This window comes from Setaria viridis, chromosome 5 (assembly GCF_005286985.2).
Source record: "Setaria viridis chromosome 5, Setaria_viridis_v4.0, whole genome shotgun sequence".
Lineage (NCBI taxonomy): Eukaryota > Viridiplantae > Streptophyta > Magnoliopsida > Poales > Poaceae > Setaria > Setaria viridis.
In genome coordinates, this window is record NC_048267.2 from 24,706,141 (window position 1) to 24,722,260 (window position 16,120).

The 16,120-nt window shown below is 46.2% G+C and overlaps 2 protein-coding genes across 2 annotated transcripts; both read right to left on the reverse strand.

The window, feature by feature from the left end:
- Nucleotides 1–3,481: 3,481 nt before the first annotated feature.
- On the reverse strand, nucleotides 3,482–8,476 carry LOC117855076 (probable anion transporter 4, chloroplastic). The gene is made up of 11 exons (XM_034737350.2): nucleotides 8,026–8,476; nucleotides 6,579–7,129; nucleotides 6,367–6,474; nucleotides 6,120–6,275; nucleotides 5,519–5,734; nucleotides 5,085–5,294; nucleotides 4,844–4,981; nucleotides 4,645–4,746; nucleotides 4,419–4,484; nucleotides 4,177–4,261; nucleotides 3,482–4,015 (listed from the first exon to the last, which is right to left on the reverse strand). The coding sequence occupies exons 1-11, from the start codon at nucleotides 8,144–8,146 to the stop codon at nucleotides 3,918–3,920; spliced, it is 1,851 nt and encodes a 616-aa protein (XP_034593241.1). The 5' UTR covers nucleotides 8,147–8,476; the 3' UTR covers nucleotides 3,482–3,917.
- A 1,114-nt stretch (nucleotides 8,477–9,590) lies between these two features.
- LOC117855077 (DEAD-box ATP-dependent RNA helicase 15) lies at nucleotides 9,591–14,896 on the reverse strand. The gene is made up of 13 exons (XM_034737351.2): nucleotides 14,774–14,896; nucleotides 14,612–14,665; nucleotides 14,393–14,513; nucleotides 14,204–14,304; nucleotides 12,839–13,011; nucleotides 12,526–12,757; nucleotides 12,276–12,394; nucleotides 11,546–11,602; nucleotides 11,281–11,465; nucleotides 10,264–10,408; nucleotides 10,096–10,179; nucleotides 9,947–10,010; nucleotides 9,591–9,857 (listed from the first exon to the last, which is right to left on the reverse strand). The coding sequence occupies exons 3-13, from the start codon at nucleotides 14,509–14,511 to the stop codon at nucleotides 9,847–9,849; spliced, it is 1,290 nt and encodes a 429-aa protein (XP_034593242.2). The 5' UTR covers nucleotides 14,512–14,513; nucleotides 14,612–14,665; nucleotides 14,774–14,896; the 3' UTR covers nucleotides 9,591–9,846.
- Between the last annotated feature and the right edge of the window lie 1,224 nt (nucleotides 14,897–16,120).

Here is a 16,120-nt window from a genome sequence, read left to right on the forward strand (position 1 = left end):
CAAGGCAGAGGGGTGCACCACCTCCGTGTAGAGGATGTAGAGGCGGTTGCTCTGTCTTTCCACCTTGGTGAGTAAGCACTGTCGTCGATCCCAGATCCGGAGCACTCCGCCATCGATCTCCACGCGCGAGCCACTCTCATCCAGCTGCCCAAGGCTGATGATTGAGTTTCTTAGCGCGAGGATGTAGAAGACTCCAATGAGGAGTTGGTGCTCGCCAATCTTGGCGACGAGAACGACGGAGCCGATGCCCTTGATGTCCATGGTTGAAGAGTTGCCGAACTTGATAGAGCTGCATACATCGACGTTCAGGTTGGAGAAGTACTCCCTGCGCCCGGTCATGTGGTGCGTGGCACCACTATCGAGGAACTAGCCATCGATCTTGTCGTCGCTAGTACCGTCGCTGAGGAAGACGTGTGCATGCAGCTCGTCGAGGTGGAGGAGAGCCGTCGAGACTGATGCTGCTGGAAGTAGCTCGATGCTCCCGCGAGCCAGGAACAGAGCCAGCTCCTCCTCCTCCACACCCTGCGCGACGTGGGTCTGGCTGCGCCTCGGCTGCCAACACTCCCTGGCCTAGTGACCAGAACTGCCATAGTTGTGGCACTTGTCATCCCGTGACGGCTTGCACTCGCCAGCGGCACCGCCCTGGGCACCTTCTCGCACGCCGCTCTCGGCGCCTCCTCACGCCTTGGGCGCCTTGCGCGGCTTGCTGCGCTTGCAGCTGCCTGTCGAGAAAGAAGGCTCCCCCTTCTTCCGCTCCCTCTGATGGGCGAGCCACTTCTTCTCAGTGAGGTGGAGCTTGCCACCGATGGTGACGGGCCCACTAGACGCCATCTCCTTGCGGTCGTCGAATGCCTTGAATCGCCCCGTCAGCTCCTCGATTGAGATAGCGAGCTACAAGTACTTCTTCGGAATGACGTGCAGGAATTTTGCAACGGCTTTCTCCTCATTGATCTTGTCGTTACCGTACGCTCCAGCCGCTGCATCAGGCTGGAGAGACGGAGGGCAAAGTCGTTGACGTCCTTGCTCGGCTTGAAAGCCAGACGATTCCACTCTTGCTGAAGCTTCTACAGAGTGGACTTGCGGGTGTGGTTGCTGCCAACTTGGGCCGCAGCGATAGCGTCCTAGGCGGCCTTAGTAGTCCTCTTCCTCGAGAGATTTGCTGCCATCTCCATCAGGGCCGCGGCGAGCAACGCCTCGAGCGCTCGTTGGTCCTTGTGGCTGTCGACATCGCCGTACTGGACAACGTCCCACGTCTCCCGCACCTGGAGCTTCACCTTCATCACCGAGGACCACTCCATATGGTTGGTCTTCGTCAACATCGGCCACTGTGTGCTACCGACGGACTCCCGGATGATGGTCTTCACGACCCTCAGGGGTCAGTGCCTGGAGTCGAGGTCAGAGTTGTAGTTGGAGTCGAGGCCGAACTCGTGGATGGAAATCCTCCTGCTCCGAGAACGCCCGCCGTCCCCAGATTGACACAGGTCCTGTACCCACCGGTCCATCCCGCATTCCATCGCAGGTCCGCCTCCTCCAGCTTGGGGCGGTCGCCTACACCTCGGCACTGGTGTCTTGCACCGCGCGCCTCAGCTCCATCTCATCGCGCCACGCCATCTTGCGTGTTGCCTCCGCCTCCTCGCGTAGCCGGTCCACCTCCTCGCATAGCCAGTCTGCCTCCAGACGCCACTGGGTGGCTGCCGCCGCTGCCACGTGTGCCTTCTCCATGGCTAGGCGGGCTGCCTCAGCTGCACACGCCGTCATGGCCTCTACAACCGTTGTGCGCGCTGCCCAAGCTGCAGCCGCCTCTCGTGCCTCTGCATCACGTAGCCGCGCCACCGCCGCGACCTCCTCACGTGCTGCCACACACTGCTCCTCCACCACCGCCTCCTCCTCGGCCGCCACCCTACAGCGCCGCCTACTGGTCGTGGTCGAGTGGTGGGAGGTGGAGGCCCATGAGGCTTTCAAGCAGGCCGGGGAGTGAGCCGGGCGCACTGGTGGCACGCTAGCCGCGCGCTTCGCATTGTCCGCGGGCGCCGAGCCAGCGCCACCCGCACTGCCCATCACTGCTACCTGTCGAGAGCCTGCTATGGTTGGGGAAGCTCGGGGAAGAGGGTGCTGCTCTGCTGCCCTGCTGCCACGCGGGTGCGCCGCGCCGCCGCCGCCCACTGCTGCCGCGCACTGTAGCCGGTGTGCGCCGATCGCCGCCCGCCTACGTGCCGCGCCGAGCTGCAACCGCCGCTCCGCGTCGCCGCCCACGTCCGCTTGCGCCCGCTCGCCGCCCAAGCCTGCCGCTGCCACGCCTCCACCCTGATCCACGCGAGCCGCCGGCGGATCTGAGCTGTGGAAGGGTGGAGGAGGTGCTCCGGCTGCCGAATCTGCTATGGGAGGTGCGTCACCACCGGGGTGGGCCCGTGAGAGGGAGAGAGAGGAGAGCTCGGGCACAGGTAGGAATAGAGGAACTCGGGTGATAGCAGAGAGAGGGTAGATGGGAAAGTTAGGCTCTGAATATCAATTGTTGGCCCAATAGATCACTTTCTTATTCCACACATCCCACAAAGATGTATAGAGCATATGCTGTTTTTTGGGGTGAGCTCTTTTACGGTGCACAATACTACTAGGTAGTAGTATAGAGTATATGCTGTTTTTTGGTATGGGTAAAATTGTAATCTGCACAATATATATTATTCAGGAATTTTTTTCCGCACCCCGTTTCCCGCACGATCTCACAGCGCTAGGCTGCCGCCACTGCCCGCACGCCGTGTCGCCCGTTGATCTCCAGCGCTAGAACTTTATTGAGCTGGATTCTGGTATCCGATGATTCTTGCTTGTTGCAGGCTACCGCGAGGAATTGAGCCTGGCATCATCTCAAATCGGTGCCTCACTGGGTTAAACAGAAGGATTCCTTGATGGGCATCATCTCAAATCGGTGTCTCGTTAGGTTAAACAGAAGGATTCCTTGATGGGTGACACCATGGGGGTCAGCACACTGCAGGCACCATAAACTGAGGTTGGTTCCTACTATGTCTGTGGTGAATCTTGTCACATGATTCACCCCCACTTTTCTTTTTGGAGATTTTTTATTCGGAATGCTGATGAAATGTACTGTATGTGACTAGAGCCATTATTGCTGCTCATAGATGTGAGATTTGGTGGCGTCAGCTGGGTGGAGATTCTTGGTGTGCCCACAGACAGAATGCTGATTTGGTGAGGGAGGTCGTAGGAGGAGGAGGATGTCTTTCAGGAGCCTGATTCAGGACATGAGGGACGAGGTCGGCAGCACCTCGTGGCACACCCTGCGGTCCTGGTCTCACCGGTCTGCCGGCAACGCGTCGCGGGTGGCGGCCGCGGAGCCGTCGAAGGCCATGGATCAGACGAGGAGAGACGTGGAAATGAATAGATGAGAAGTAAAAACGTGCGAGATTAGGAAACGAGGAGAGACATGGAAATGAATAGATGAGAAATAAAAAGAAAGAAGATAGAATAATTAAGAAAGATTTGATATATTTCAACAATACCATTTTACATATTTCCAATCATATCCCTATACTACCTCATATTACTCATGCATACTACCTATAGTATACAATTAATCTTAACCGTCGGAAGCTTACATACGAGTTCTTTCGAACAGTAGTATAACTTTTCGAACAGTAGTATAAGGTAGTATTGTGTATAGGATAATCATGGGTAGGTAACTCAGAAGCTAAGCCAAGCATCTATAGAGCATCTAAAGAGCATCTAAATAGATAAAATGCACATAGGTACATAGATAGGTAAATAGCACATCCAACACACATGACTTTGTCTATTAGCAGGTGTGTGTGTTTTTTCCAGCAGACAAGCTTTCCCTGTTGTACGCCAAAGTGATATTGGCAAAATCAGTCAATTTCCATATAGTGGCATATAGGACTGTCCACAGATTATTCGAGAATTTTCTCTCCAGTTGAAAAGACATTCCACACCACTGTTCCTATTATGTACAGTACAACAGCCACCTTAAACACGCTGTCCCAAGAACCTGGAAGTTAAAAAGAAAATTAATAAAACGTAAAAGGAAGTAAGAACACATAAGGTTCTTTATAATTTGCTTTACTGAGGTGACTTTGTCAACCTAATCGTCACTTTTAAATAATACGTATCTTGTTTCGAACCACTGATTTTTTTTTTTTAGTTTCTTACCTTTCTGAAGAATGTAGCCAGTGGCAGCAGTACCAAAAACTCCTGCAAGCACGCCAGCAGTGTTCGACAGTCCAAGAAGTACCCCCTGCAGTTTTGGCGGGAACATTATCTAGTTAGATGCAGTTTTCTACGAAGATAGGGCCAAAGAACGCAAGGAACACCAGTACTGCCAGAATTAACACTAAGCCTCTGTTGTGAACTAGAGAACATTAGACCAGTAACAGACTACATGAGTACATTACCGCATAACGTGGGCCTATGTCTTGGTGGTTTGAATACAGCCCAGACTGTGAAAATGCATCACTTCCCTGCCAAAGAAAATGGACAGTTACACGCGCTTATACCACAGCAAGCACTTTTGGCGGAATCATCACCAATTGTTAAAGTATAAGAAGCTACATTGAGATCCATATTTTTTTTAGATAAGACATAGATCCACATGAATGGTCTTTCTGAAGCACATCAAACCTGACTGCAGGCCATACATAATACGGCCATGGCTGGAGTTCGGACTTTGCTCAGCAGTGTCAAGAACAAGGCTGGCCCAAGAAAACCAATCGATTGCATAATCTGCTTCAGCACATTTCAGAAGTATTTCATGATCAGTACCTTAATCATCCACTCTCAAATTCACACATGAAACAAAAATTACCGAAGGAGAACATACCTTACGGACGTTTGTTATAGAGACCCCTCTCTGAACAAGAGTATCAGCAATCCATCCACCAATATTCGCAAAAACTGCCATTGTCAGCCATGGCAAGACGCAGAGAAGCCCGGACTCGGTTAGATTGAACTTCAGAACCTAGGTAAAAGAATTGGGGAGCACAACAAACAGAATGATGATGTCATTGTAGGGTATTAGAATGAGGATTGCCAAACATTGCACAGGATAACTTTGTAGCAACCTGATTGTAGTAAGTGGGCATCCATGTTAGAAGAATGAATGTTCCCCAGTTGTGGCAAAAGTGTGATATTATGAGAGCCCACACTGGAGCCTTTGATAGAATCAGCCTCCATGGTATGGAAGTGACAGGCTGCTTGAAGGTACCACCACCCAGTATGTGCCTCTTTTCAGCATTACTTAGGTTAGGATCATCATCTGGAGAGCTGTGTGCCTAATTAAGAGTAGATAATGGCTGTCACTAATGAAAATAAGTGCCCACAAAAATCATTGAACTGTGCTAACTACTTCCAAAGTGGATGATGTGGTTAACAGATAAAACAAAATGGTAGCTAAACCAACCTTTTATGATGAAAACGTGTTTACTGAGTAGCCCCTATAAAACAAGAACTATATGACAGAATGTAAGGAATTAGAGCAACACTTAGGCTTTCTTACTTTGCTTTGCCACAGTGCAAACCACACACTTCCAAGGGATCCGAATGCATAAAAAACAGAAGGCCAGCCAAATTTGCTGATCAACATAGGTGAGAAAGCAAGGCCGGTGACTGACCCAAGGTACATTCCGCTGTACACTAAGGCAAGAGATCTGCTTCTCTCTGAAACTGGGATCCATTTGGAAAGGATGTTGTTCATAGAAGGCATGGCAACACCCTGTAAAACCAAATATACAAGAAAAAATTATATAAACGCAAAAGGAGAGCTGTTGCATTGTACTGTTGCAACTAGAAATTTGGTTCCTTAACAAAGACACGCCACTAATGGTATTAACAAATTAAGTTAGATGCCAAGTATGAAGTAGTCAAGTTTTACCAAAACTGCTATCATGCCAGATACATCACGTGTTTTACCTGAAATAATATATCTGATGATTTCAACCAGCAAATATCTTACATAATACAAAGTTTTCATCATTGCATCTGCCTTTCATGGATGCTACTCTACCTGTGTAACTTGGAGACATGTCGTTTACACATCCTACCTCAGATAAATAGCCCAAGTTATACAGTACAAAATGTAGAGACAATATAGCACAAACCTCGCCTATCCCCATGAAGGCACGCACGGTGAGTAAGCACGGAAGTCCAATCTTGGCAGCAATGGGTGTAAGAATCGTTGCAAGTGACCACCATACAACCCCAAATCCTAGCACAACCTTACCACCAAACCTATCGGCCCAAATACCTCCAAGAATCTGCAGCAGCAAGTTTCAATGTGAAATATCAGAAACTATATACCAAGATGCTCATGTGACTCTCAGCGTACAGTAAGCAATAGCAAAGAACCTGTGTAAGAAGGTAACCCCAAAAGAAAGATGATTGGATTAGACCAACAGTTGCTGGATTCCAGTTGAACTCTGAAGACATTGGAAGGATTGCAATGCTCATATTGACCTGGCATAAATCAGCAACTTTTCAGGAAGCAAAAGAAAAGGAGAACTGTGTAACACAATCGTTCTTATAAGACAAATTAGATAAAGCATCACTGTCCAACTTACACGGTCCATATTGCAAAGAAGGAATGCAAAGAAGCAGAGGAGGACAATCGTCCAGCGCTTTGGAAACTCCTGCCACCATGGAGAAACCTCATTCGTATCTCCAATCCTCACAGCCTCAGCAGGAACATCAGAAGGGCTCAAGGGTGATCCCGTTATTTCATATTGCTCGGCTTTACAGTCAGCACGTGTTCTTATTGGTAGTTTGTACTCTGGCTGGACACAAGCACTCTCCAAACTATTAAAATTTTCCCACCTCCTGGGTTTCAACCAGCCACTGTTTATTGGATCTGAAGACAGAAAACACTCAACCCTTGACACAACTCTCCTCTTCATGCTTGCACCGTGGAATGCCCGAGTCAAGTAGTCTCTTGAAGACTCCAACATGGGCTGTTGAAACTGTCCAGACATTTCTAGTGTTGCCATTGCAGTGTTCCTGGAATAATTTTGAAACTGGAAAAGTGTGCTCCTAGTAACATGTCGACCAAATCTTCCTCCTAGTAAAATACACTTGTTCTGTGGTAACGTGCAATATTTCATCTCATGTTGTGTTCCTGCATAATACCAAAATTGTTAGATTTAGAATGAAGAAGCCTTGAGTGGAAATCTAGTAATGAGCTGTTTCAGCATTTCATTTCAACTTGTGAACTGTTCAGGGGTCAACAGAAACTAATATTTATGGAAGAATAATTAAGGCTGCTCAATCACACTAAACACGTAAGAGATGGCAAAATTCTTAACTGCACAATGCAGCCATCAAATGATTGCCCCATATTCTTGCACAATCTTATGGAAAATGTAGCTACTGTACTTGTGATTCGTGAACTGGAATTTGAACTAAGTGGCGATTGTTTTCTGGTTGAGTTCTTTTATAGTGCTCCTATTACCCCTCTAGGGGCAAGAGGAACTTTTTATCTGAACCTCTGATTGGTATACTAGTTTTGTTAGAGTAAATGTCAAAAAGGAAGAAGGTTTCACTACAGAAAACTTTCCAATTGCATGTCCCATGGTCCTATGCAATCAATTTCATCCAAATAGTTATACCTAGGCTATCCCATTTCAAATTTTCAGTACATTTATGTCATGCTTGAATTAAATTTCATACTACTAAATGTCACAATATGGGTTTATTTTAGGAATATTATGTGTACATTAGAGTGTGTGCTACTTATACAATAATCCATATAAACACATTAATCAGCATATTGCAATTTTATATCAAGTTAAGATTTGTTGCTAATATGATTCTACACCTTTATTATAATTTGAATCCAAAATATTCCCTCTGTTTCAAATTGTAGTCGTTTTGACTTTTCTAGGTTCATAAATATTTATACGCATCTAGATATACAGTGCATAGTAAATATGCACATAGAAAAGCCAAAAACGACCTTAGCTCTAAGGGTGTGCATGGTGGTACATGTAAAATTTTCGGGCCATCGTAGCGTACCATAGCTGGCAGTGGTAGGCATCCAGAGCCAGTGAGTGCGGCACTTCACTTGTGGCAGGGTGGGGCGGGCGGGCGACGGCACCCCCACCCCACCTCCCCACGTCGCTCCACACCCCTGCATCCCCAGGCCCGGAAGGAGAGAACAAGTGACGGCGGCCTTCTGGAGTTGGAGAAGAAGCTAGAACAGGGGAGAAGGGGAGGGGTGCGGGCCGGCGGAGAGAAACGGTTGCTTAGGAGCAGGCGGTGCGCTGCCGCCGACCACGGGCTGGTGCTCACCGCGTCACCGAGCGCACCGTGAACGAAAGGTGGCAGCCGGGGAGAAACCAGGCCCGGACCTCCACCGGAGCAGCGCAGAGCTCTCTCGCTCACGGGTCACCTCGCTGTTACCCGCGGGAGAGGAAGAAGGGGCAGAGAGCGCGCGGTGAGGAGATAGGATGAGCAAAAGCAGACAGGAGACACCAAAAGGTCAGGGATGTGAGAGAACGACTTCAGTGGAGCTGTGGGGCGGCGATCGGGCTCGGTGGCACGCCCGGCAGGCCGGCACCCGAATATTTTCTTGTATATTTCTTCGTTTCTGAATATTTATCGTGTTAAAATATTATAGTAAAATTTGATCTTCAATAGTTTTTAAGATATTAATTTGGAAATATAAAAGTCGTTTTAGCAAAGAGAGGCACTTGCCAGGTATAGGGTGGAGATCCAAAGAAAAAAAAATAATAGCACAGGACGTAAAGTATTACGAATACGTGCAGCATCAACCTGTCTAAAGACCGATCGAGTTCAACATTTCCGCCTAGCACGTCTAAAGCTTTGTGCGTATTAACCCTCAATCCGGATCTCGAAAAAAAAGATCGCATCGGACTCGTGATGCCCAACCCTGTGCCGCCCCGCCGACCACGCCCCCGTGCGAGCTTGCTCCTCCGCTTGGACGCTGCTGCCGCCGCGCCGGCTATGCGCTCATGTGCTCTACGCGCGAGTCTGCTCCTACGACAGCTCCGGGGGATTGAACAAGTTGAATGCCGGCAGAGTTGGCTAGCAGGCCCCCTTTTCTGCTGCTTCGTCGGATTCAATTGGTAAACAAGGCAGCAATCTAACACCTAATTGGTTACTGAATTGCTTCTCAATGCTTCAGACGGTTTTTTGAGGAACAACTCTTTAGTCCGTTTAGTGTTCGTTCGTAAATAGCAGGAATTTGTTCAGAGGTTTCTACGTAGAATGACCACGAGCTGCCTGATACACCAACTTATCTGAACTTGATACCGAACCTGCGGCTCCAAACCTTGCACAAGCATCAGCAGAGCATATGCTAGCGGGCGTCTGCAGGTGCCCGCCTGGCCTGCTAGCTTGTTGCGGCAACGCCCAGCGGACGGAAGAGGGCTGCAGAGCATATGCTTGCAGGTTCCTGCAGGATAAGCTAACTATGCAGGTGTCCTGCAGGCTGCCTGCAGGCGCGCCTGCCTGCATCCTTACCTTAGCGGCCTCCGCCGCATGTCAAATGATACCATACAGAGGAATATTACAGGCTGGATACCACAAAAATCAAAGTAGGCGAGAGGGCAGTCCCAGAGGAAACCAGCGCGTGACATGGTCATAAAGGGGACATCGAAAGGTTTGCTACGTAGCAAATGTTACAAAGATGCAAATAAAACCTAAGAGCATGATCTCAATAGTTGCATAGCATGTGCACCTTAACTGCCGATTAAGCACAGATGGAACATCTTTCAAGAAATACAAGGTTATCTAATGGTCATCCCAACATGATGATGCGTTGAAGCAAACCATCGTTTCCAGCTGTAACTACACAGTAGTTCGCTTGGATCCTCAAGATGGCACTGCAGATTAACAACATAATAACACATCAGCGCTTGAGCACCCTTTGTACCATGCATGGCAGTTAACGACTATAAAATACAATACTTACTGTATGTTGAAGTGTCTATCTGCTCAGGCAGCTCCTTTATGTCAACCTCAAACCTTTCTTGCACCTTCAAGCATCGGATATATGAACTGTTAGGCTTTACTACGACACCGGATAAGTAAAAAGAATGGAGAGTGAGCAATGATACAAACTTGATTGAGAACATCAGAATCAGATGCAGAAGAAACAAAGGTTATTGCAAGTCCCTTAGTGCCAAAACGGCCAGCCCGACCAACCTGCAATGGTGAATGCATCAACAAGAGATAGTAAAAAAGATAAAAGGAACCCACGGCTTGCAACAGAGGGGGTGCGACAATTACCCTATGCAAGTAGGTATCAGCAGAATCTGGCATATCATAGTTTACGACAATGTTGACACGCTCAATATCAATTCCCCTACCAACCAAATCGGTAGCCACAAGAATCCTCTTGTGTCCTTCCTTGAAGTTCTTGTATCGGGTCAACCTATCAAAGCCACGCTGTTAGATTGGAAGACCAGCTGAAAAGGGAGCACAAAGTGCAAATGTCTATAGAACTTCACACGCAGATGTATCATCATCAATCTGATGAAAATATCAACTACAACCAATGGTTACATTGGAAATACCAACACATGGTAATGCTTAGGGCTTGCGATGAAATGAAGACAAAAATGATGATGTAATTCAGTTTTGCGTTTTAAACAATATTTGTGTGTTGTACTGGTCAGCACTGGCATCAGTCTACACCTAACTCTAAACATTATAACAAATACTCCCTTTGTATCAAAATATTTGTCGCTGTTGACTTTTTCTTGCAACGTTTGACCATTGTACATTATAACAAATACTCCCTTTGTATCAAAATTTATTGCAAATGTACATAAAGGATAGGTCATGCTTAATAAACTATGATGGTAAAGTAAGCCACAAATAAAATAAATGATACTTACCTAATTTTTTTGAATAAGAAGAATGGTCAAATTTCATAACTAAAAGTCAACAGCGACAAATATTTTGATACGGAGGTAGTATATGAATAATTAACTCTGGTGCCATCCACACCAACTTACATCCAAATCCTTAGCATTGTTTGTCACCACTATCATTATATTCTTTTACAAAATTAATGGGGATGGACCCACTGCCATGCACAAGAAAAAAAAAGTAAATCACCTACAACATGTGGAAGTTCAATGATATGTAAGACCTTAAATCAAGCTGATTGATTAGAGTCATCTACAGCACAAGCTTATAAATCACAAAGCATCAATCACACAAAAGCATGTAAAGCCTAGCATAATCAAACCAACATAACAATGGCACAAATTGATGATCAGACAGCAAAGGAGCACAAACCTCTCTTCCTGTGTCATTCCAGAATGTATGCAGATTGAGGGGAAATTGCACTCACAGAGCAACTTGTTCAGCTCTGCAGCTCTACTAACACTTTTGACAAATATCACAACTTGATTGAAATCGAGCGCATCTAAGAGATCATTCAACTTTCGATTCTTCTCTGCCTCACTTAATTTGATGTAGTGCTGAAATCAGAACCGAAAAGGTTAGCGTGAGACAAACACAAAGTTCAAAGAGCAACTTTCTAATGGATAGTTCACATTACCTGAACTAGACCATGAAGGGTCAGTTTAGCCTCGTCATCAACATAAATTTCCATAGGCTGTAAGGCAACAAATGATAGATAAAGATATTAGAATACTCGGACCAATGCAACTCGAGCCATCCCAAAAGGTATATCAGTAGATTCTGCTCGTGTCAGAATTTTCTGCCTCCTCCTGTAGCTTCAGTTATGCACTGTGTACTGGGATTTGACCATGCCAACAACATTTCTTGTGCTTGGTATAAGAATTCCAGCCAAAAGAAAAGCAGATATGTCTGAATTGACCATGACATGGTAGCACCAGAGGCAGTTTGCACCGATGCAGTGGAATCCCAGTACAAGTAAAAATGTGGGTAGACTACTGATAAAATCAAAACTGGCCTTGCATGATCTACCATATAATCACCCTCCCAAACCTAAACCCCACATTCTCCCCAAGCAGTTTATACCGACAACAGAAGATTCCACTTCATCATAGACAATAAGAATGTGCACATGTACCAACTGATAACCAACACCAAAGAAGTCACCAAATAACTTTGCTATCCACCAAAGTCGTTGCTTAAAGGTATTGACAGGTGGTCAGCAAAGCAACCAGCAATCCCTTCAACCTACTGACAACTGAAACACCATCTCCCATATCGATGTATGTGCATAACCACCAGAAGCAAGGAGGGACAGAGGACAGACAGGAGGAAGTGCAATTGAAATGAGTTGGGCCACAGGACATTACATCTTGCATGAATTTCTTGCAAACTGGACGAATTTCCTTGCTGAGGGTTGCTGAAAACATCATCACTTGCTTATCATGGGGAGTCATTTTGAAGATCTCCTGGACATCTCTACGCATGTCTGGAGAATACATATAAAATTAGTTAGGGAACTAAAGACTATGACACAGTGCAAATGAAAGAATTGGATACCTTACAAGGTCAAGATGAAATATATTAAACATACAAATATGCCAGGAAAGGGCAGTTTACCAAGTGATTCAAGCATCTTGTCGCATTCATCAAGAATGAAATGCCTCACGTTCTTCAACGGAAGGTCCTTATCTCTAGCTAGAGCAAGTATCCTTCCAGGTGTGCCAACCACAATATGCGGGCATTCATTCTTCAATAGATCCTTGTGATTCTTTATGTTAACTCCACCATAGAAGACAGCGACTCTTAATTCAGGCAGGTATTTGCTAAACCTCTCAAATTCATGGCAAATCTACAGGATGTTAAGCAGAGACAATCAGCATCTGCGGCCATATCAATCAGAGTAAAAGTAGCGAACCGAGAAAATACAAACCTGGTAAGCTAACTCTCTTGTGTGGCATAACACAAGCGCAGCTACTTGGCCAGCAACAGGATCAATCTGCTGAAGAGTTGAGAGAACGAAAACCGCAGTCTTACCCATCCCAGATTTTGCTTGACAGATGACATCCATTCCAAGAATGGCTTGAGGGATGCATTCATGTTGCACTGATGTGGAACCAAACAAAGTTGGAGCAGCACCCCAGTAAGAAAAAAATCAACCTTCTATGCCCATTAATGTAAAGCTATACCATTCTCCTCCAGAAGAAAATGTCAAAAGAATTTGTACCTGCACACCAAGAAGTGGAAATTTAACTACCATACTATTACAGGAGCAGATCAACAGACAATTTATATGCAAGGATAGATACTTGACTAGTATTCGACCTAATTCAACTTTAGATAAAAAGAAAATGCAACAATTTTGTACGTGCACAATTAGTTTTGGTCGAATTTTCATTTCACCTTCTTCACACCAGCATGATTTGGTAATTTGTATATTGTAGAGAGAGAGAGAGAGAGAGAGAGAGAGAGAGACTTTGTGCAAGATTATAGATGCCAAGAAGCACTCGAAAACATAAGCCCATATCACATAATAGACTGACATAGCAGCAGCATTTCAAAGGGGTTCATAAACCTATAAAACAACAGGTACTAGCCTTAGTTGCTCACTGATGTGAAACATATCAAGGAATTCTTGTACTACTTCACCAAAACAATGGAAACTCTCATGAGAAACCCTCTTTATTCACCATTCGGGCTCAACTCCATGCGGAAAGGGTTAAAGCTCCAAAAGCTAAGTAGCTAAAATCTGATGATAGATACGTACAATTTAGGTGTTACAAACATGAATAAGAATGCGAAGGGATATGCTACTGGAAAGTGTAGACGAATAGGCAACAGCAATACTGAAACACATCAATTTTTCTGGACTGGCAACTTCTGAAAGTGACCACCGAACTGAACCCAACATAACACAATTAGATTGCCGTACCATATCCAGTTACAACTCCAGCTATCAACTCTATGAAATTCAAATAAAGGTTCCCAAACCCCAAAGCCTAAAGCAATAAGATGTGTAACCATAGCCTGGCGGCCTGAACAAAACTCACAATCAGATATTCAGATGCACTTCAACACATACTAGAGGGGTGAAATAGCTAGATTTCGAGCCCAAGACCATGTTAACATAACCCCAAATAACCACAACAGTTTAAGATGCCATAGCATGGGTTGGAGTCAGATAATTCAATTCAAGATGCTATGCACATGGTCTACATATATTCAATTCTGGGGCATCCAAGGCTAATATGACTGAGAAGGCCATCATAAGCAGCAGCAACAGTGAGGTAAAGCTTGCCTTCGGAAGGATGCTCAAATCCGCAGTCCTGGATGGCACGGAGAAGCTCCGGCTTGAGCAGGAAGTCTCTGAACCCCGAGCTGTGGATCCCCACGTACCCCCTGTTCACACACAACAAAATCCCAATCCGTCAGATCAGAATTCCAAACCACGAACCCTAGCAACCAGAAACCGCCCTGTAGCACGTACTTCTTGACGACATCGGCGGAGCCGTTGGTGGGGACGCCGTCGGCGACATTCTCTACCTCCTCCTCGTAGTCGACGAGGTCCTCCTCGTACACCTCGTTGTCCTTCGCCTCCACCATCATGCCTGCGGCGGCAAAACCACGAACGCACGCGTGTGAGCATCACGAAGTACGGAGCACGCGGACCTGATGAGGAAGTCGCAGCAGCACCAAAACAACTCACCTCGAGATCTCGGGGACGGAGGAGAAGAGAACCGGCGGGTCGCGGTGGAATCGGCTGCAAAGAGAAGCGTGAGGCACGGAGATTAGGGGGATGACGGGCGGTGGATTTGAGATCTAGGGTTCGTGGAGGACGAGTCGACGAGAGGAAACTAGGGTTTGGAACCTTGGGTTGCGGATTCGAGCGCGAGCCGAAGAAGGCAGAGGAAGAGGACACGACACGACGCGGGGCGATTTGCGTCGGGCGTGCGAAGCGAGAGACGACACGACGCAGGTGACACGGACCGCGAGGATTTTGAGAGGCGAGAGGAACCCGATGCCGTGGATGCGACGGAGACGTGCGGGCATCCACCGTCCATGTCCCATGGGAGGTAAGCATAAGAAACTTGGAATTTCGGGAGAGCTTAAAGACCTCCTAAAATTCTCTTCACAACGAATGTTTAAATACTAATTATAAGTATTAAATATAAATTAATTATAAAACCAATCGCACAGATGAATTTGCAAGACGAACCTATTAAACCTAATTAGTCCATGATTTGACAATATGATGCTACAGTAAACATGTGCTAATGATGAATTAATTAAGCTTAATAGATTCATCTCGTGAATTAGCCTCCATTTGTGTAATTAATTTTATAATTAGCTCATATTTAATCCTCCTAATTAACATGTTTGAACATCCGAAATAGTAGATCCACTTTTCTAGTAGTGCCTAATCACATGTTTGAACATCCAAAATCACCAACCGCAACGTCGTAAAATTGTTATATTAGAAACATGGATCTCAACACGTAGGATAGCCAACTTCCCCTAAAATTGGCCACCGGAATGAAGCTATTCGATGCCCTTTCCGGTGGGATGGAGCTCCTAGCAGCCCGAATTAACCACATGCTCGCTATGATTGATCTCTTCCTCACTCTCCTGCTAGGATCGAGGTCTTCATCGCACTACCTTGGAGATCATGCTTATCACGCGCCAGAATCAACACCTTGTTGTTGGCATCGAGCTTCTCGCTACAGGAATCGGCATCCTCTACTCGATTGTGAGCCTCTCTGCACAAAATAATCTCCTCTTTGATGGGATCTAGATCAACCAGGGCTGAGTGATGGGAGGGGAGAAGGCAGAGTGACGAGTGAGCGACAAGAGGTAGGAGACGACTGGATAACTCACAGGCAAAGAGGCATTTTTTTCCATGGATGGTAACTGTCCACGTATAGGGAAGGTCAGGCTGAATTTCCTCACGTGGTGGGTCTGCCCGGCATCATCCAATTTGTACGATCCCATGAAAGGCTTGAAGCATTACCGTTAATTTTTACTCCAAGGATACCACCACTAGGCTAGAGCAATGCAATAAAACAGCTCATTCTCAAGTTCTCCATTGTTGGACCACGCATGTTTTTTTTTCCAAAGTTTGGTTCAAACGAGTTTGAGAATAACGAGAATAGAGAAGAGTTCAATCTGAACGAGTTCGAGAAAAGCAAGAACAGAGAAGATTAAAAGAAGAAAGAAC